The sequence below is a fragment of the Hesperophylax consimilis genome, chromosome 23 (assembly GCF_061612785.1).
Source record: "Hesperophylax consimilis isolate HC1 chromosome 23, BYU_Hcon_1.0, whole genome shotgun sequence".
Classification (NCBI taxonomy): domain Eukaryota; kingdom Metazoa; phylum Arthropoda; class Insecta; order Trichoptera; family Limnephilidae; genus Hesperophylax; species Hesperophylax consimilis.
This window is the reverse complement of record NC_142858.1, coordinates 521,889-544,084: the sequence shown is the minus strand read 5'-3', so window position 1 is coordinate 544,084 and position 22,196 is coordinate 521,889. Positions and strand designations below refer to the sequence as shown.

The 22,196-nt window shown below is 33.3% G+C and overlaps 1 protein-coding gene across 1 annotated transcript in view; it reads right to left on the bottom strand.

The window, feature by feature from the left end:
- Positions 1 to 12,209, bottom strand: part of LOC149412193 (uncharacterized) — a 36,519-nt gene extending 24,310 nt beyond the window's left edge. Inside the window, exons 1-4 of the mRNA XM_089645682.1 lie at positions 11,888 to 12,209; positions 11,112 to 11,217; positions 9,423 to 9,628; positions 2,363 to 2,584 (exon numbers count right to left, since the gene is read on the bottom strand). Of these exons, the coding sequence (XP_089501808.1) occupies positions 2,363 to 2,584; positions 9,423 to 9,628; positions 11,112 to 11,217; positions 11,888 to 12,016 (663 nt within the window). The 5' untranslated portion in view covers positions 12,017 to 12,209. The remainder of the gene's footprint in view (positions 1 to 2,362; positions 2,585 to 9,422; positions 9,629 to 11,111; positions 11,218 to 11,887) is intronic.
- Positions 12,210 to 22,196: the final 9,987 nt, after the last annotated feature.

Below are 22,196 nucleotides of genomic sequence, written 5' to 3'. Positions count from 1 at the left end.
CCACTCAACCACTGACCGGTCATTTTATCTGTTCTGTTCATATTCTGTTTGTTCTGTTCTATTATTTTATCTGTTCTGTTTTGCCATCGTTCTGTTTTATCCGGTTCCCGAAAATATTGCAGAAAGAACTCATTATCATTGGAATTGTTGACAATTTGATTTTATTAGTTGTGGCAATCCAATTATTTTGGAAATCTGCCGACTTAAATTGGTATCATACAATTTTAATATTAATTCTATGCAAATAACATTAATAAATACACATCGTCACTATGGTTTGACAAGGTTCTAACTGACAATTTGGACCAAAATAACCTTTGAATGGGAAACCGTTTCTTTAGCTCATATCTATGTCCAAAAGTAATTCTGTTGAGTATTAACAAAGTTAGTAATGTGCCAGAGTTCTAATATCAGACTTTTATTTTTAATTTATTTTGACAAAGATCTGTTCTCCAACTTTCTGACATCATCTTTAAGAAATATAACGGGCAATATGTCAGATGCCTGAAGGGTTAATAATAATGAAAATAAATACACAACAAAACTTTGAAACAAACCATTTTGTTTCTAACTGTGAGTTAGGAACAAAATGTCAGTTGAACAAGGATCAAAAAGGACGTTATAACCTTGTAAAATTATATACGAGGGTGATCTGAAAAGTTTCCGACCTCAACGCAAAGATGGCGGTACTCGTCAATAAAAGTTAGTGAATGTAGTTGTGCATCTTTTGACAGTTACTCACCAAAGTTTCGGCCATTTTGGACGTGCAGTTTTTAGTTTACAGTCGTTTGAGTGAGTCGATGTGTGTGTTTTCGTGAAAATGGAAAAAATTGAGTATAAAGCTGTTATTAAATTTTTGTTTTTGAAGGCAATACGCCTACGCAAATCAAAGATGAGTTGGACTCTGTGTATGGGGACATCATTTACCACAGTGAAATTTTAGTAAGCTGAATTTAAAAGTGGCCGTAAGAGCATGGGAGACGATGAACGTTCAGGACGTCCAAAAACTGCAACTACTAACGATAACATTGCTAAACTTCACCAAATAGTGTTAGACAACCGCCGAATTAAAGTGAGAGAGATAGCAGAGGTTATGAAAATGTCCAAAGAACATGTCTGTCACATATTAAATCAAGATTTAGACATGAGAAAGCTGTACAGAAAGCTGTTGGGTGCCGAGTTTGTTCACGTTAGACCAAAAACGTGTTCGAATGAACATTTCCAACGCTCTGTTGGCGCAGTTTAGGCGCAATAAATCCGAGTTTTGGTGCCGATTAATTACTGTAGATGAAACTTGGATACACCATTATACGCCAGATGAGGAGGCAATCACCTTTGTGAACAATTATTTTGCAGAGAAAAACGCCGACTACTATTTGGACGGGTTAGAGAGATAGGAGAATCGCTGGGAGAAGTGTGTAGAGTTACAAGGAGACCATGTAGAAAAATAAAGAAAAAAATTCTTGTTTCATTGTTAGGTCGGAAACTTTTCAGACCACCCTCGTATTGTGTCCTTGCTGGTCGAACTTGGTTCTAACTTCACAAGTAGGTATGTTCAAGAATAAAAATATACATCCAATTTGTACATTTATTTTCTTTGTTTGTAGTGAAGAACTAAAATACTATTAACACATTAGATCAAACCATAAATTTAGCAATTGTTATGAGAAATTGACATTGTAATGTTTGGAACCCCATAACTCAGAATAAGGTAATGTTCAGTTACAACCTTGTCAAATTAAAGTGATGATATACAGTAGAACCTCTCATAATGAGCTTCATTCGTTCGTTATGTGAAACACTCATTAAACCAAACAATTTTTCCCATATAAATCAACTAGCTGACATGTAGTCGGTGATGCTCGACTTTTCTCTACTTTCAATAAATAAAATATCCTTGTATTATATATATAAACCTTCCGGAAGAAATTCTCTAAAACTCTAAATGATACTAAAAACCCTATCACACTCCGTTGCATAGTTTAGAAGGACTAAGCTCACAAACAGAGAAGCGGATAGTGACTTTGTTTATACTATTTAGAGATGTAAAATACTATAATGCATTCCATGCCAAAAATACCCAATTTTTTTTACATTTATTTAAATAATTACGTTGCAACAGTTTCCCATGCTTTTAGCATTTCTCTTATTGCGCCAGAAAACTGTTGCTCTGCTACTTCCTCCTCCTCCACTAACAAACTCACCTCCATAACTTCTTGGTGTGAAACCAATGCAACTCCATAAGCTCTTCTGTGGTCAGCTCTTGAGTGTGCTCTTCCACAAGCTCATCAATATCATTGTTATCCACCACATTTGACAACGCTCTTTGTCTAAATTTTCACAAAAAGTTAAAATATTATACCATGTTATGTTCCTGTTGATTCTGCACCATATTCTCATTGCCGTGTGTCTGGCCGTTGCCGCCATTCTGGTAGACAGAATCATGGGGATCGTGGGCGGTGTTGGTGGGCTTTGGGCCGCCGCCGGCCGGGTGGGGACACACGGGGGCTGTGTTACTGTAGGAGCCCTCGCGGCTCGACGAGGAGCCCCGCACGTTGTTCCTCGCGCCCGAACCCGAACTATTCTGAATGACGAAATATACAATTTAGACTATAATTAATATAAGATAAAATATTTATTTGTAAATGTCTTGTAATTTAATAATTATCATCCATTTGTTGGCTATTTGATGGCCTCTGTGGTTGAGTGGATACGAAGTAAATTCATTCAAATTAACTTATTTAGGGTTATTTCATAATAATTTATTAATTTAAAAATAATACATAGTATGTTAGCGGCACGTTCCAAGGCGGTAGATACTTTCAGTATCTCCCTGGAATTAAGGTACTTCCCCACCTTCCTCTTCCCATCTCCTTCATCTTCCCACTACCTTCAGCATCACAACATAACTCAATTGGGGATACCATAGTCTCACTGGCTCCAGACGGTTGGGAGGAGTTTATTATTGTGACTTGTGAAAGTTGTTTCAGAGTTCAAAGCCTATATCAAACTGTATCAAAAAGGGCTAAATGTATTTTAGTTTCTTAAATCCTTTAACCCTTGGTGTACGCAAGCTAATTGCGGCGCTGTCTATAGTGCTTCAATAAAATAAGAATTTATGAATATTTATATTACGTACATAAAGAGAAATAGACATGGATAACCTAGTATTATTATACAGAGCTATTGTTTATGAAAGTTGTGTTTATTAAAAAGTACACAATCCAGGATTCAAATTCGAGTCTGCGCACACCAAGGATTAATATTTATTTATTTATTATTCATTGGCGCCCTATCAGGCTTTTACAAAGGAAATTGACAATTTATGTGTGTAAGTGTAACATAATACATGAATAATAGCTAACTATATACATAAGTTACTAACTCAGTCTAGTTTCTGCTGCCGTGCAGCTCGCACGGACAGAAATTTCGATAAACTCAGTAACCACAAACCACAGTGATACCCAGTTTAACATATTGTTGTTGCAAAAATAAAGCAGGCTGGCTGCGTTTAGTCACCAGACAGCCCGCAAAAAAATAACTCATTATGGACCGAAGTGTCCAATCATTAATTGACTCAATTAAAATTGAAATTGGAAAATGCTCATCTGTCAAAGAGGCAAAACAAAGAAGTAACATAGAACAAGATATACACCAGCTAGAGGAAATATGGTGCAAGGAAAAACTTCAACTACAAGAAAAAATAATTGAGCTACAAAATAAACTTATATTAAATGAAGAAAAACATTCAGAAAAAATTGAAAATTATTTAAGGAAAAAAAGGAATCAATTAATACAACGTACAACAAGTCAACCCTCTCAATACCTATACCAGAGGCCAAATACTCATTAATAATTGCAAGTGAAAATACTAATACAACTTCTGATGATATTCGAGACATGATAGTTAAAAAAATTAAAACATCGCATTTGGGGATTGCAGTAAATGGAGTACAAAAAGCATCAAATAAGAAACTAATCATCTCTTGCCCCAAAAATGATCACGCAAAAAAACTAACAGAAGAAATAAATATAGTCTTCAAAAATAATTTGATCGCGAAAGAATTAGAAAAAAAAAATCCTAAACTATTCATCAGAAACCTACCTATCGACCTATCAGAAGAAGAAATAATAGAATCATTAAAAACCCAAAATGATGGAATTAAAATCATCATGGATGAAAATCCGAAAAACTCAGTAAAATTAGTAAAAATGCTTAAACCAAAAGGACAAAACAATCTTACAAACTATATAGTCGAAACAAGTGGAAAACTTAGGAAATATCTCATTTCTAAAGAGAAAATTAATATTGGATACCACAGAGTGCGGGTGGAGGATGCTAATCCAATAATGCAATGCTTCCATTGCCTGAGATTTGGAAATTCAGCTGTCAACTGTTTTAATAAGGACAAGAATGCTTCGTGCCTGCACTGCGCCATGGACCATCCTTGGAAAGACTGTCCCAATAAAAACAAAGAAGAGAAATGCAAAAATTGTGATTTCCAAAACAACACTTTCAAGTCAACAAACGATACAAATCATAAAGCAAATAGCAAAAATTGTATGTATTTAAAAAAAATGATGACTATTGCCCAAGGGCGTATAAATTATGAATAGGTATGTACCTACTTTAACATTCTTAATAACTAACTTTAAAATTCTTAACGAGATTAAAAACTCAATACCAAAATTTATATTTTTGTTTCAAATACGCTTGTTTTCTGACTTTTCACACTTTTCTGACTTTTCGCACAATTTAGCTATTAATACTAAAACTTTAAAACAATTGAGAAACATTTCAATGTTATTAATCTACCATCGAAGAGATAACGATTTATCAGTAATATCCAAAAAATATTTAATTAACTATTTCTGTAAAATTTTAAGACAAAAACAAAGCATTAAAATATTAGCCTACTCTCAAAGTGTTAATGTTTGTAAAATATTATTTATACAAAACAAAATTAATATACTACATAGTATGTATCATCTTTATAATATCATCACTAGTAATATAATGCTAAGTTGTTCAATATTGTCACCAAATCTATTTCAAGTCAACCTTGATATTATCCGTGAACATATGCTGCTAATTTATAGTTTGTCATCAAAATCAAATTCATTTTTGACAATTAGTTATAACAATATTATTTCCTTATTTCTTTAAAAATGAATAATTTCTTCACTGAGGAATTAGATAAAACGCTTAATATTTCGGAATATATTTGTCATACTTTAAAAGATTGTAATAAAATCGTGGATAAAATAACAAATTCATTCTCTGTACTCCATTTAAATATCAGATCAATGAAACAAAATTTCAATGAATTTTTACTCTCAATTAATTTACTAAATCATAAACCGGACGTTATAGTTTTAACTGAAGCATTCACCAACGTATACAATAAATTTTGCATACCAGAATATACCTACTTCGCAACATCTTGTGCTATTAATAGAAATAGTGGTATTGTTGTATTTGTTAAATTTTGCCATTCAAACATCGCAGTGGAAGAAGTACCTATGCAGCGAGTTAATTGCTTAGATATTAATCTAAATGTAAATAAAATGTGTTTTAATATTATTGCAATTTACCGAACACACGGATCAAACGAGTACACATTTATGGATGAATTGAGAAGCATTATCTTATCAAAAAAAAATAAACAGAACATAACAATAATCGGCGATTTCAACATAGATGTTTCAAACGAAAATAGTAACAGAATAAAAACTGAATTTATCAATTATATGACGGAAATGAATTTCATATTGTGTATAAATTTTTTTTTTTTTTTTTTTTAATTTTAGCGACTATATAAGATAATTGTTACATACAAAATATAATGGTGAAATTAAGTATAAAATATTGTATTTCTTAGTCCTCCTCACTAGGGGGTCCTGTGCCGAGGCGGACTAAAGTTATTTAAATATGGTTTATTTGTCTTCTATGTCGTTTTTAGTGTCTTCTATGTCGTTTTTAGTGTCTTCTATATCGTTTTTAGTGTTTTCATTAGGGTTTTTTCATTGACCTCTTTCAGCCATATTTTTATTAATGATTTGTATTCATTAGGATTTTTTATTAGTTTTATGTCTTGGGGAAGGATGTTATGGAGTTTTGTTGCAAAGTATGTATAGTTTCTTTGTCCGAATGTGGTTTTATAACTTGGAATATTTTTTATATCATTTTTGTTCGATCTAGTGTTATGCATACACAGTCTAGTAGAGGATTTGTTATTTTTGAAGAGCTTCAATAATATATTTTTGGCATATATTTGCTGTACATTTGGTACGTCAAAGGAATTGAATATTTCAATTGAAGGCGTTCTAATTGGTACTTTCAATATGGTCTTTATGATTCCTTTTTGAATCGTATTCAGGTTGTGTAGGTACGTATGTGTAGCAGATCCCCATCCTATGATTCCATATTCAATTCGAGAATGACATAATAAATATACTAGAGAAATTACGGGTCAACGTCCATCTTGTATCGATCACATATGGAGTAACACTAAAGATACCGACAAATTACACACGATAATATTAAAAAATAATATTACTGATCATCACACTTGCATCTATATACAAAAACTTAATATTAATAATCATATTGATTTAAAATGCAATACTTTTACAAAAAATTCACTAAACCATCATAAATTAAACCTAAAAATAAAAACAGAAACATGGCGTTCCGTATTAGAATCAACATGTGCTGAAACATGCGCAAATATTTTTGATAATATACTATGCAATTATATTACAGCATCAACAGATATTAAAACCATAAAAATTAAATCAAAATTCAAAAAAATAAAACCATGGATTTCACATGGCTTAATCGTGTCTATTAGAAAAAAAGAAGAGTTATATCGCTTGACAAAGAAATTTCATTTAGATAAAAAAATATACACAGATTATAAAAAATTTAGGAACAAATTAACCTGTTTACTAAAAACAACTAAAGAGAACTTTTACAAAAATGAAATTTATGTGGCTAAACAAAATGTAAAACATATATGGAAAACAATAAATGAAATAAATAGTAGAAAAAACAAAAAAACTCAAATTAAAAAAATTAATATCGGAAAAAATTCTATTAATGCCCTAATGGAACCGACAAAATGTGCTAATGCCTTCAATAAATATTTCGCTAACGTCGGACAAAATTTAGCTACACGAATCGATGAAAATTATAAAATAGATAATTTCGAAAAGGACTGTCACAAACAAAATAATCTGTCAGTTTTCAAACCGGTAACAACAGATGACATAAAAAATATTATTAGTGAATTAAAAGGTGCATCTGCACCAGGGTTTGATGGAGTCACAGTAGAAATATTGAAAAATTATAATGAATTATTAAGCATTCCAATTACACACATTATAAATATTAGTTTAAATAGTGGAATATTCCCCTCCGTTTATAAAAAATCTATTGTAACACCCGTTTTTAAATCTGGCAGCCCTGAAGAAATATCAAATTATCGACCCATATCTGTTGTCTCAAACATTGCAAAAATTTTCGAAAAGATCGTAAAAAAGCAACTTTTATACTATATTGAAAACAATAAAATAATTAGTCCTAGCCAATTTGGATTTAGAGAGAAACTAGGCACTCATGATGCCATTGCAGAACTAACTTCAACTATATACCGTGCATTAGATAAAAAAAATAAATGCCTTGGCATTTTCATTGATTTACGTAAGGCTTTTGATAGTATCTCCCATACAAAACTAATTAATAAATTAAATGATATCGGTATTATTGGTAAGGTAAGGTATTGGCTGCAAAGCCATCTAAGAAAAAAAGTAAAAGAAACCAAAAAGTAAAATTAAATAACTCACTTAGCGTAGATGAAACTTTAGAATTTGGAATTCCCCAAGGGACTGTTATTGGACCAATTTTATTTATAATTTACGTTAACCATATGTTTAAATTATCACTTAATGGTAAACTTATATCCTTTGCTGACGACACTGCAATAATTATCGAAAAAAAGACATGGATCGAAATTACCAATGCAGCGAATCAGGATATGAAGGTTATAAAAAATTGGTTCGATGGCAATTTATTATCACTTAACACAGAAAAAACATATTGTATTCCTTTCACTCTACAAGAAGATGTGCCAAATAACCTAATTAACATAACAATTCATTCTAAAAATTGTGTAAATGACGGTACATGTAATACGGACTGCGCGAAACTAAATCATAAATCCAATATAAAATATCTTGGTATCTAGATAAAAATGTTAAATGGAAAGACCATATTAATCTCACTGTTGAAAGAATAAGAAAACTTATCTATATTTTCTATAATATACAAAATATTTTAAATAAGAAAACTATCAAAATTGTTTATTATGCATTAATTCAGTCCTTATTGCAGTACGGGATTATTGGGTGGGGAGGGGCTTTTAAGGCTTCTTTACAGCCAATAATTACAATTCAAAGAATAATTATAAAAATCATCCTTAGAAAACCATATGACTCCCTACTTTAGAGATATTTCAGGAATTCAATGTACCATCTATAACAGAATTGTATAAGAGAATCGCTTTATATCAAATTTATAAAGAATATTTTATTTATAAAATGCACCCCTCAGATAGCATAAGCAATAGATTCAAAACTAATGGCTTAATAGCCATTCCTATGCTTAGAACGACCACGGCTCAGCACCACTATTCATATTTAGGTGTGAGATGGTACAATATATTATTGTCCAAAAATAAAATTAGTGTAACCGAAACTGTGAATTATGAACAATTCAAAAAGTTAATTAAGTCCCTCAAATTGGATAATGATATATTGTACCCCTAATTTTCTTACACTTACTCAATCTGTAAAAAATATATATTAATTTGATTGTCTTTAAAAAAAAACTATTTTTCAAAAATTTTCTTGATATATTGTACCCTTAATTTCCTCACGCTTACTTAATCTGTAAAAAGATGTATTATTTTAATTATCTTTAAAAAAACAATTTTCTAATTTGTGTACCCATGTTAATATTATGTTTGTATTTATTTCAAAAGTTTTTGATTATTGTTTAAAAAATCATTAGAACTAAATGTAAAGACTCCTCCCATAAACACGAGCTCCTGGAGCTCAACTTATGGAGAAATAGAATAATAACGAAAAAATTATTTATAAGTCTGCATATTGTAATCATTTATAATGTTAAATAATAAATAAAAAAAATAAAAAAAATATAACAAACAATTGACCAGTTATAAGTAGCCGAGTAAAAAAATGGATCAGGTTCCCACGCAGGTGTGGTGGGTTCAATTCCGCCGCTACCTAAGTCCTCCATCATTGTACAAGCCACATCTTCCTCTTGTAATGATGGTAGTAGGAGTTTTTCAAATATTTTCAGGTTATTTGTGATCTGGGAATGTTGATCTTGCTCATACCATATTCTGATTAGAGTTTGGCGTGGTGGGGTTCACTATCATGATAGCCGTGTGACTGGTGTGGGGGCTGTGTCCCCCTAGGATGCTGCCGTAGGGGGCGCTTTCCTCGGCACTGTCCAGCAGGTCGCGCTGGCGGAGCACCAGAGTGCGGGGCTGCGGGCGGACTGGCACGAACCTGCTGCCGCCTTCGTGAGTCGTGGAAGAATCTAGGTGGATACATTGATTAGACCACAATAATAGGTGGAGACACGTCAACATAATGCATGCATCATTTTGTTATGTGAATACAGCACAACAGTCCACACTGCTCCCAACCATCTGGAGACAGTGGAATTACAGCATCCCAATGGATAGTGAGCAGAGGAAGGAGAAGGGTAGAGGAAGGTGGGAAAGTACTTGGCTATTCAGATTTAGTCACCAAACAAGGCCAAAAGCCAGTTCAAGCAAAGTATCTATTCTGATTGGTGGTCTTTCTCCAGGGCAATACTGGGCATAGCATCCACTCTGCATAAATATTTAAAGTTTTTTTTTATGTGAATACTGCACATGAGTCATGTCTTCAAAAAATTTCATACCAATTTAAAGAAACATTTTGAAAACTTTTTTTAAAGCTTTTTCTTCCTCACTCCTTCCCCTCCCCAGTACTTTCAGCCCCACAACACACTACAACTGGGGATGCCATATTCTCACTGGTTACAGGCAGTTCAAAGAACCGGACCTCATGTCCAAATTATGTTTCTAGTCTTCTCTTATATAAATCGAAAGCAAAATTTCCTGTAAAATCATAATATTTGTAAGTAGGTACTTAAATACCTACCTACTTAATTAATAATCAATTCACAGTCTATCAATATTTTTTCCATGCAGTGTCAATTAACAATAAACAAATTTAAAGTAGACAAAGAGAACTGCAACGTTCAATACAAAATTAGGTAAGTTGCTGAATTCCGCCTCAACATGCAATTAAAAAAAAAATAACACTAGATTTCAACTTACTTACTACTGGGAATAACTATTTAAGTCAGTGGAGATGTAAAACATAAACAAAATAGGTTTTTAGGTTGGTTAGTTTTTAGATTCTCACGGCCAAAAGCATTTTTGTTGTTTGTTTTTGGGGTGTTATGCTGTGTTGCGCTAACTCCTTCTTTAGCCGACGTTTCGGACAGCGTTGCAGTGTCCATCATCAGGGCAGATCCGGTAGATCCGAAGATGTGTCACATCACACATCTTCGGATCTACCGGATCTGCCCTGATGATGGACACTGCAACGCTGTCCGAAACGTCGGCTAAAGAAGGAGTTAGCGCAACACGGCATAACACCCCAAAAACAAACAACAAAAAAGGTTTTTAGGTTGTAAATTTTTTGGTTATTTTAATAATTTATGCGTATTTCCTAACCTTCAAACATAACTTCGATTGAGAAAAAATGGAATGCAATGCATCTTTTACCATCTCCCCAGACATAAACTAAGTTGAAACCAAGTGCTGTTATTAATTTTTTTGCATAATAAGCGTGAGGCGGAATTCGGAAACTTTATTCAAAATTATTCCAAGTACAATCTACTTGTAAATAATTCAGTTAACATAATATGGTTGTAATACAAAATGTAATACTAATACACTATTTTATACATGTGATAACATTAATTGAGTAATCATGGGAAATATTATATAGACTTGAATACCAACCTAATTCAGCGAAATCATTGTCTGTTGGTATGTTGGTCGGCTTGCGGGATTTGTTCTGTGATGATCTCGTATTATGTTCGGATACTGACAGCCAATCCACAGATGTCTGTTATTGGAAATACAATGTTATTAAACACCCAATTATAAACACAATGTTGCTGAGAGCAGAATGTGAATCATTCATGTGAATTTATGTAAATGTGTTATGGCGAGACACTTGATATACCTATTAATAACAACATTCACAAAATATTTTAACACGTAGGAAGACACGTAATTGTAATTTGTCAAACAAATTGCTAACACGAATAAGAACAGAACTTAACACTGAGAACATATCTCAGGGTGAGCAATTTTGTTAAAAATACAAGTTGGGAGTATTTATAAATTACTGTCATTGTGAAATCCACCATATCTAAGGCTTCTTTTTAACAACATTTTATCAAATACCGTACCTTCAAGAAGGTCCTTTTTATATCAAAATGGTAACTTCGAATTCTAGAACCTGGCCATAGTTACACTGTGTTCTATGCACTGCCTACTAATTTTGGAACATCGTAAGCAAACTTATCTAAATTTAGAAGTCTCGTGTGGCAAAAGCGTGTAAGAGAGTTTGGCATTAAGTCAGCAAAATTCAAACAGTTACCGCCTTTTCAATCTGATATACAAATTGCACCGGTGGAATATGAATTGCACACAATTATACGAAATGCCACCACTGCAAGTTCAGTATGCAATTTTGATGATTCTAAAGTGTCTACAAATATTTTGCTTACCGTCATAATATTTGTAGAGTGAATATCTCTACGGGTAGGTGTGACAACTTCTTGAGGAACATTGGAATTATTTCGAGCCTTTGTTTTAGGCACCGTGCCTGTTTGGCGATCGCTCCCTCCAGAGGCCATAATCGTTTTCAGAATGTAGCTGTAACATGTAACACCCAATTATACATTTTCCTTCATAAACGGATGAAAAAATGTTATTCCATATATGCCGCACTTCCGATTAGACAAAAATGCCACTTTAAACGGTGGTTATAGTTTCCGTAAATATTTTTTACACATGTCCAGCGCAAATTGAAAAGCCACACAAAATCATCATAGAATTCCAACTGTCAAGCTAAAATGAAAATGATCAAAATAAGATCAAAATAGTTGCCTTATATAGAAGTATTATAATTTACTCCGGTAAGCAGGTACCCCTTTCAGGTGAAAGTTTTTTTTTTTTTAGGTACTATTTTTGCAAAAAAATATATTGTCATACGAAAAAGGTATGGTACATGGTTAATAAGCACATTGAAAAAAATACTTTGTCTCAGTTAGATAATTATGAGAAGTAAGTATTTCAGTTTCCGGGAATGGAAAACAAGGCATTTTAATGTTTACGATTGTGCACTTGGCGGCCATTGTTATTGCTGGGAATGTTTTAAGGTTAGTATTATTTCTTCGCTTATTTAACCAAAAACATAAATCTTAGAATTAAAAATTGCTTTTTCATTTGTTTTTTTTTTTTTAATTAACAACCTCTATTTAAAATTGTTATGTCAAAACATGGCGCAGAGAAAAGACAGAAGATCAGGTTATGCGTTTTTTTAACATAATAGCTATTGAAATTTATTATTTTCCATTTTCGGTTACTGAAAAACTTGTTTCTCATTGTTATCTAATAAATCGTTTTTTTTTAATAAAAATTAATCGTGCCTTATGATCGTTTTAGACCACACCTTTTTTCATCCAGTTTGTCTAATACCCCTTTCTCTCAGGGCGATTTTAGTTGATCAAGTCGGAGTTGAATGACACTTGAAAGCTAATCGACAAGTGTGAACAGCCTTTTATCAGAGTTGATCAAGTTTTTAGTTGCACGACAAAAATTGAAAGCCCGTCTACTTTTGTTGTTCAAGTATGAGTCATCGTTCGATTTTCCCGCCGAATCGAAACGTGTGAACATATGTTTCAAGTCGCTTGCGATTTTTATTTCCCTTCCGGTCATGAAAAAATGTATTAAGTGGTCGGATGACATGATGTTTAGATTTATCGATCTATATCAAAGCCATCCCTGTATTTGGGATCAATAGCAAGAATTTTACAAAAATAAGAATGCCCGTGACACTCCAATTAATAATATTATTTTTGTAATGTCACTGTAACTTAGTAGTTATTATTATTAAATAACAAATATCTGAATGTTTCAAAAAATTATATTTTTTTTACCTTCATAACAAATTTTAGGGCATCAACTACTGCAACGAACACTTCTTTTATAAACAATCATATCGTATTTTTTGGAACTCCGTGCATACATCAGACCTGAAGAAGAATCCCCCGTTGAATTTGTAACTTAGTTTTTGCTGGGACAGCCGCGCGCCTGTGTCCTGTTTTTGGATATTTTCTTGAATCTTAGACAACAGTACATCAAATTGTTCTTCCAAAGTTCGTAAATGATTGCGATAGCCTTCGGTATCTTCTAACGCCGTATAATTAAATCCTTATATTCCATTTTTTAGCCCACATAAGAAGGTTTTTGTGCTTTTTCATATTCTAAAGTTCGTTCCGTAAAAGGTCCGAAATCATAGGGACGCGCGCAGCAATAACTTCGCTTGACGCCATCTTGATTAACAAAATCGGTTCGAGCACTGCCATCTCTATAGAAGGCCGTGCTGTAGAAAACCAACTGACATTCAAAGAGTCCTGTTTTTGGGACTTCGTGGTAGCTTTTTTCTATGCGCCAGTATGGATTTTGTAGGCGTCTGGAAAGTGTGTGCAACTGGAACTGATTGAAGTAGTTATTTTACATTTTACATCACGTTTCTGCAATATTTATACTTCATTTTTGTAAAACAATACGTTGGTGGTTATATACGATCGTCAAGGTAAGACATTTTAAATATATTTACAATTTGAACGTAGTAAATGATGTTTTCAATAACTTTCATAATGGCGGATGACGCTTAGCTTTGGATCTGTACAGATTATCATTAGAAATGGTGTAATTTACTAGATAATATAATATAATCTACATAATAGTACTATGTAATAACATGTGTAGAGCTTTCTGAGAGAATAATAGGGCAATTCATAAGCCGCCACGTTTTTAGTAGGCACTTGGAAATGATACTTCGTTTCAACTCGATTGTTGATTTGTTTTCAAAGTGAAATTTGATTTGTTTTGAAAATACGTAATATATTTACTAATGGATATTATTTTCAGATGCCTCATAAGTGCTGTGTTCCCGGATGCAAAGCAAATTACACCAGTTCTCTGAAGAAGGAAGGAGCGGTTACCATCTTCAAATTTCCAGCAGAGGAAGAACGCAGACAGTCATGGATCAGGGCCATTCCTCGCAAACATTGGATTCCAGGTGCTTTCGCTGCCATTTGCATCAATCATTTTGACAAAAAGGATATTATATCGCACCCTAAAAAACCAAAATTGGCCATCGGATCTACACCAAGTATTTTTAAAGGTTTGCCAAGTTATTTAACAAAGAAAAAGGCACTGGATAGAGTGAATCCCGAAAATATGAAGTTAAAAATAAAACACCGACACGAGGAAGAAGTTGAACTTTTCTTTCAAAGTGACACAATAGTGAATTATAGTGATTTTGTTATAAATATGCAAATAAAAATTAAACTCGGTGAGTGGAATGTAAAAACTATAAATGACATAACATATTTATACGCCACAAACTTTGATAATGTAGATAAACATTTATATTTAAGTTCTCAAGTTGTAGTTGACCATAATCTGAATATCAAAGTATTTGTCGGAACAAATGAACTTTCTCATAGTGAATTGAAGTGATTATTCCCCAAAACTATGATATTGAGTTTATGGTCACAATTAGAAAATTTGTTGGTACGATATCATAATATTAATATAGATGACAATGTTAATTATGAAGACAAGAGTCAGAATACTGTAAATAATCATTTATTAAAAGCTCATATTTATTTAAAGTCCGCACTAGACGCTGCCAGTAGTCTTGAATATGAATTTAAAAACTCTTTAGAACTACTTTTAGATCAGGTTAGTTTATTAACATCAAAAAGGAGACGATATGGTACTACCACTTTAATCTTTGCTTTCATGATTTACTCGAGGTCTCCTACATGTTACAGATTAATTAAAAATGCAAAACAATCGTATCTCTTCAAATAAAAAAAGTAATACAAGAAAACTTATAACATATTGTAATTAGTTAATATTATAGTTAGGACGGGTTGTTTCGGAGAATTTGAACAATTCATCAAATTTCAACGTTCATTTTCGGGTTCTGTGAAAGTCCTATTCAAGTTCTGTTATTATATCTTTGTAGGCTAGTTGTTTGACAAAACTGAAATAAATACAGAACTTGAAAAAATCTTTCACAAAACTTGAAAATGAACGTTGAAATTTGATGAATTGTTCAAATTCTCCGAAACAACCCGTCCTTAGTGTTCATCTTTATTTTTTATCAATATTATTGTTGATTTGAAAGATATAGCAGTTGATCTATTTTGCTTACTTAATAATTTATATTCTATGTTACCTACTTTTGTAACATTTTATGTAACCTGTGTTTTGTTTCTTTATTTTTATGGACTCGGAATTTGTATGGTGGGTCCCCTCCAATGTTCCTATCCATATATTATAATACAAATATTGAAAATAATTGTATTGTGTATAATGTAATAAAATATATACTTGTACAAAAAATTCTTTTACTATTTATCCATGAAATTCTAAAATACGAAAATGGTCATCGTGTAAAGTGAGTAATTTATTTATGGTGTAAAGCGAAAATTTCCCGAATAGGTCCTGATTTGGGAATCGGTATGAAAAAAGTATCGTCTAAAGTCTTCGGATGTGAAGGCCAATTTTTTATCCAAACAATTAGGATAAAATTAAATAAAGAAAAAAATAATTTTTTTGAATAGAAATAAATTTATTATATAATAAATATAAATAAAAATTTTGGAACGATAAAAAATTCATTCCACTGTATTAAAAACGGCGAGCAGAGCAGCAACTTCTTCATGACCTGAAACGGTTTGAAAGGGAGATATGTAAATACGAATTTTATTGGGACCCCGCTAATATAAAAAAAATTAAAACAATTAAGCAAAAATGGTAAACATATGAAAGCACGACTCGTTGCCAAAATTTCTCGACAAATGCTTTAGTTTCAGTAAATTTTTTCAGGCCTATAACATATTAAATAAGAAAACAAAATGTGTTTTTAATAGTTTTCAGAGCTTACTTTGCGATTTTTCTCTATCGAGGGAATTTCATATAATTAACGTTTCAGTATAACAAATGTATAGATATTACATATATTAAAAAATAACATATATTTAAATTATAACTTAAAGAGTTATAAATTGGAAACTTGTTATATATCGATAGAAAATGGGAATGCGGGCGCTTAACCCTTAAATGCATGATTTATTTATTTTTCTGGAAAAAATATATTTTGTAGATATTTACATGCATATAATCAAGAAATACAAATATAGGGCAGGACGACGCAAGAAGATGCAGGAAGAGATTAGGAGAGCCAAGAAGAGTCAATAAAAAGCACATATTAATTCCTATGTCTGTGGTTGATTTATTCTGTAAAATATTATTGAATAACACATTTATGTTCAGATGAAGTTTGTTAAGAGAACACCAATTAATTAACCTGTTCAAATTATTTTGTAGACAGATACAATCTTCAGCGCTTTTGATTATTTTAAATATTTTTAGATCATCTGCGAAAAGTAACGCAATAATATCTTCATCAAATATATTTACAATATCATTTATAAACAGTAAGAATAGTATATAATAATTAGTTAAGGTTTATTTTTTTTTATGCTTCCGATTTTGTTGACGGGGTTAAATCTTCCCCATAGGAAAAACTAAACCCTTCCACTCACTTTTCCACAAATGATCATCTAGTCAATCAACATTATGTAAGTGCATTATATAAGCAAAATAAATACAAAACAATACAAGAACAACACGTCAACTCACAAGAGATCAAATGGCAAAATAATTCACCGACTCCAGATATTTTCATATCGCTCGGTCTGTTAGTATAGTTTTATCATAATATATTTTATAAAATTCGTTTTCTAAAAATTTTATCATAATATATTTTATAAAATTCGTTTTCTAAAAATAAATAATAAAAATAATAATAATTCGTTTTCTAAATTTTTTTTTATTAAATATCAAAATAATATACAAAAATCAAAAAGTCCCAATAAACTACTTTAAAGTAGTTTGTCATTGGGTGCTTTTACATATATATTATATATAATAATATTATCATTTACAACTCAACACACCTTAAGTGATATAAAGTCAAGCGATGAAAAAAACTAACATAAACCTTAACTAATTTTTTTTCACTTTTCAATAAAGGTTTGTTAAATTGTCATTTTGACGAGTTATACGGTATAACCAAAAAATGTGTATTGCATTTTGTCTCCAGTGACATTTTACAGTGTAATATTCTTTAGCATTTGGAAAGATCAAATAAAAAACTTTTTTAATAATAATTATAATGCTCTGGCCAGGGCTTTTTAAGTCCATATTTAATCGCTTAAATATAGAAATAGAGAAGATGATAGATAACAACACGGCACATTAAATTTTAAGAAACTATGTTTTTACTTATAGAAAAAAAAAGTACTGCATTTTTACTTACCAACAGCGATGAATAAATGGAAGCGCAAAATTTTACATTAATTTTTTTTGTTTATAATAATTTTTGATAAGCCGAATTCAGAAAACATGGTATGAAAATTCATTCCAGTTGACCAGCATATGGGGGAGACGGGCAAGGAACTAAGGTTGGGTTAGGTTAGGTTAGGAGAGCTGATATGAAAATGAATGTTACCATTCCTTCTGGCCAGGATGTAGGGGGAGACAGAACAGGACCTGGGATTTGGGTCTGCCCCATGCTCTAGTAACCACTGCACCAGCCGGTGGTTGCCAGCGCGGGCGGCGAGGTGCAGAGTGGAGTAGTCTATGTTATGTTGCTCGTTTACTTTACAACCTTCAAAAGATAACAAACTAAAGGGTATGGAAAATAATTTGAATTACTACAAACATAAAACAATGGTTCCATGATAACTGAACACATTTAATAATAATAAGAATTTATTCCAGAATGTATGCAGGGGTAGTGCAATGCAATACATTCCATATTTGAAATAATATACAAAATAAGTAATAAAAATAATAATAAGGGAGGTAATAACATAGGTGATTCAGACAGGCACAAAATGCGGAATTTAAGTGAAAAAATATAAACACAAAAATGAGTGTGAACAGCCGTTTATGGGGGATATTTGCACATATCCCGTCTAAAGAGGGCCATCAGAGGGGACTCCATACAGGCAACCATGGCAGTGATGATTCTGTTACTTGATTGGCGTAGTCTGTGCCATAAGCTTCCCATTTGATGGCGGAGAAGCGCTCTGAAAGAGTGTACTCGTCCCTCCAGGAACATTTCCGTGGCGCTGCAGTATCTCGGTAGGCTGAATAGTTGGCGATAAGCATTATTGTAGGCGACTTTTAGCTTATGCCATTGGGATGCAGTGAAATCCACCCACAGTTCTGACGTGTACAACGAAGTGCAAAATGCGTTGAAAAGTATATTTTTCACGTTTGTACTGCAAAAGTGAAAACACCTTGACAGCATACCTGCTCTAACGGATATCGCTCTTCTTTGCCTTTCCATATCCTCGATGTCTTTCAGGTCGTCTGTGATAACATGTCCCAGGTATTTGACGCTACGACTAACATCCATTTTCCTTCCATCTAGCCATACTGAAGGTGTTAGCATGTTTTCGTTTTTGCATTTGAAAACCATAACTATTGATTTGGACGTATTATATACCAGGTTATGATTTTATGGAAAATCTTCGCACATTTGGAGTAGTTTCATCAGTGCCCTAAGTCAGTGTTCCGCAAAGTGTGCTCCGCGGCACACTGGTGTGCGGTGGCCATTTGTAAGTGTGCCGCGAGTCCCGCGTCACTTCTCACAAAGTGCTCTGTAAATCGGTCTATACTTTTCTGTGCGGCGCGGCGGCCGGAGGTGACGTGGGTGGGACTCGATCGCTGCGAAGTGGCCGTGTGCTACGCCGCTACGCTACATTATCACGTGTGCTACACTACATAAATGGGGTGCTATTGCTACATTATCACGTGATTGCGCACGAGCTATCGGGGTGCATGCGCGTGACAACATAACATTACGAATTACGACGGCAACGTTACGCCCGCTTGTTTAGTAGTCATTCGTTAATGCTAGTGTTTGGTTGTGTCGTCGCGAACTTTAATGAATTTTTTAATTGCAAAAAAATATCCCATATTACGTGTTTATAATGGATAAATTCGTTAAACGTACCGCAAGTTTGTCAAGTGAAACTAATGATTCCCAAGAAGAAGCAGAGTGAAAAAAGAAAAAACCTAAGCTTTTTGATCGGAAATACGATGAGAGCTATGTGCGTTATGGCTTTATATATTGCGGTGGCGAATCGTGCCCAATCCCAAAATGTCTTGTTTGTGGAGAAACTTTGGCTAATAATTCGATGGTGCCAAGTAAACTTTCACGACATTTAACAACTAAACACCCATCGGTGGCTCACAAAGATAAAGCCTTCTTTCAACGTATGAAAGACCAGTCTAAGAAACGGGTAACTCTCATGAGTTCGTCTTTCAATACATCAAGCAAAGCGCAAAAAGCAAGCTACGTGATCGCTAATATGCTGGTTAAATCGAAGAAACCTCATTCTCTCGCTGATACTTTAATTTTACCTGTCTGCAAAGAAATTGTCAAAATTATGATTAGCAAAGAAGCCGCTAACAAAATCGAAAAAATACCTGCGTCAGCAGATACGATCTCACGTCGCATTAATGAAATATCCACCGACATTCAATCAACGTTAATTGAAAAATTAAGGCTAAGTGGAGTTTTCGCGCTACAAGTCGACGAGTCTACTGATATCAGTGGTTACGCGCATCTCATCACAAATGTGAGGTACACGGATGGATATGAAATAAAAGAGGAGTTTTTTTTGTCTGCCACTACCTGGTTATACCACCGGAGAAGAAATATTCAGAGTAACAAACCAGTACTTCAGTGAACATAATTTGGAATGGCGCAACTGCTTAAGCATTTGCACAGACGGAGCAGCAGCTATACAGGAAAAAATAGGGGATTTATAACCAGGGCTTTTGAAAAAATCCTAATATTAAAAATTTACATTGCTTTTTACATAGAGAGGCACTGATGACGAAGTCTCTGCCTGATGAATTGTTGTCTGTCTTACAAGAAGTCATCAAAATTGTCAATTACATCAAGTCACGACCGCTTAACTCTCGTCTGTTTAATGCATTGTGTCAGGAAATGGGAGCAGATCATCAGTCACTTCTGTTTCATACAGAAGTACGATGGCTTACTCGCGGAAAAGTGCTTTCTCGGATTTACGAGCTGAAAAATGAGACCCAGACATTTCAAGAAACCCAGGGTTCAGACTTTGCTTCTCTATTTAAAAAAGAAGAATGGGTAGCAAAACTTGCATATCTGGCGGACATATTCGCTCAATTAAATGAGCTGAACAAAAAAATGCAAGGAAGAAATTGTAACATTTTAGCTGCTATGGATCAGCCACGCTACCAATGGTAGTAACGAAATGTTTCCAAATGTCATGGCTGCCGATTCAGAAAAAAAAGTGCAGGCTTTGATAGAGAGTGTGACCTGCAACCTATGGACTGGAAAAGAAATCCATTTTCGGAAAACATTTCCCTTGGACATTTACCAATAAACGAGCAGGAAGAATTCATGGAGCTTAAAACTGATCGGACACTAAAATTAAAATTTTCTGAAACAGAGTTAGCACATTTTTGGCTCCACGTAAAAAATGAGTATCCACTGCTGTCAAAGCGAGCTATTGCAATTCTATTACCATTTGCCACGACCTATTTATGCGAATTGGGGTTTTCAACTCTCACAACGATAAAGTAAAAAAAAAGAGAACGCCTGAGGACGATCGACGAAGAGATGCGAGCAGCTTTATCAACGATTGTTCCAAATTTTGATCGTCTGTGTTCAGTTAAACAGGCTCACATTTCGCATTAAACATCTTTTCATGTTATATTGATTTTAATAATAAATATTAATAAAATATTTTTTTTGGTAAATTTTGGTTCGGAGTGGCCACGTTAATTACGAATAATTTTTAGAAAAAAAAATTAGATATGCCGTAATTACTATAAAAGGAAACTTTTTGGCTTGGTGGCGGCGGAAAAAGATGCATTTTAATTATCAATTGCGTAAAATTAAAATTCACTTCTCGAACCGATTCGGTGACAGTTCGCGGTCATTCTGTCACTGTTATGTGATAAACATCAATCATAATTACACAAACCCGGCTAGACAAACCCTGCTTTGCCAAACAAACCATTCAAAACCTGGGATGTTTTTTTAAATTATGATGACATGCAGCTTTCGTAGTTTAACCTCAAAGTTCGCCGTAATTCGTAATAAGCCTAGCCAATCCTATCCAAAATTAACCTTGTTTTTTTTTCTTTGGTGTACCGTTAAAATTTCTTGATTAGTTAGGTGTACCGTGAACATAAAAAGTTTGCGGAACACTGCCCTAAGTGACGGTGCTAGAATAACCATATCATCTGCGTAATTAATATTGTTTACACATACTCCTTGAACATGGCAACCTATCTTACTGTCTTTGAATTAATTCATCAGTATATATATTAAACAGTGTTGGAGACATGCTTCCTCCTTGCATTACGCCACTTTTCAAATAAAATGGGTTGGATAATTCGCCAGACCATTTCACCACATTTTCTTGCTGCGTGTGACAAATTGAAAGAATCGCTATTATATCTTCCGAAACTGCTCGTTTCCTGAGTTTTTCCCAGAGTTTATTGTGACAAACACGACCAAACGCTTTGCTTAGATCTAGAAAGCAGGTATAGATTGGCTTTTTCCTTTGTTTATAATAGCTGATGGTTTCTTGGAATATATTGCCATAGATGTTGACAGTGCAGATTTAAATCCGAACTGGTTATCCTCTGTCTTTAGAT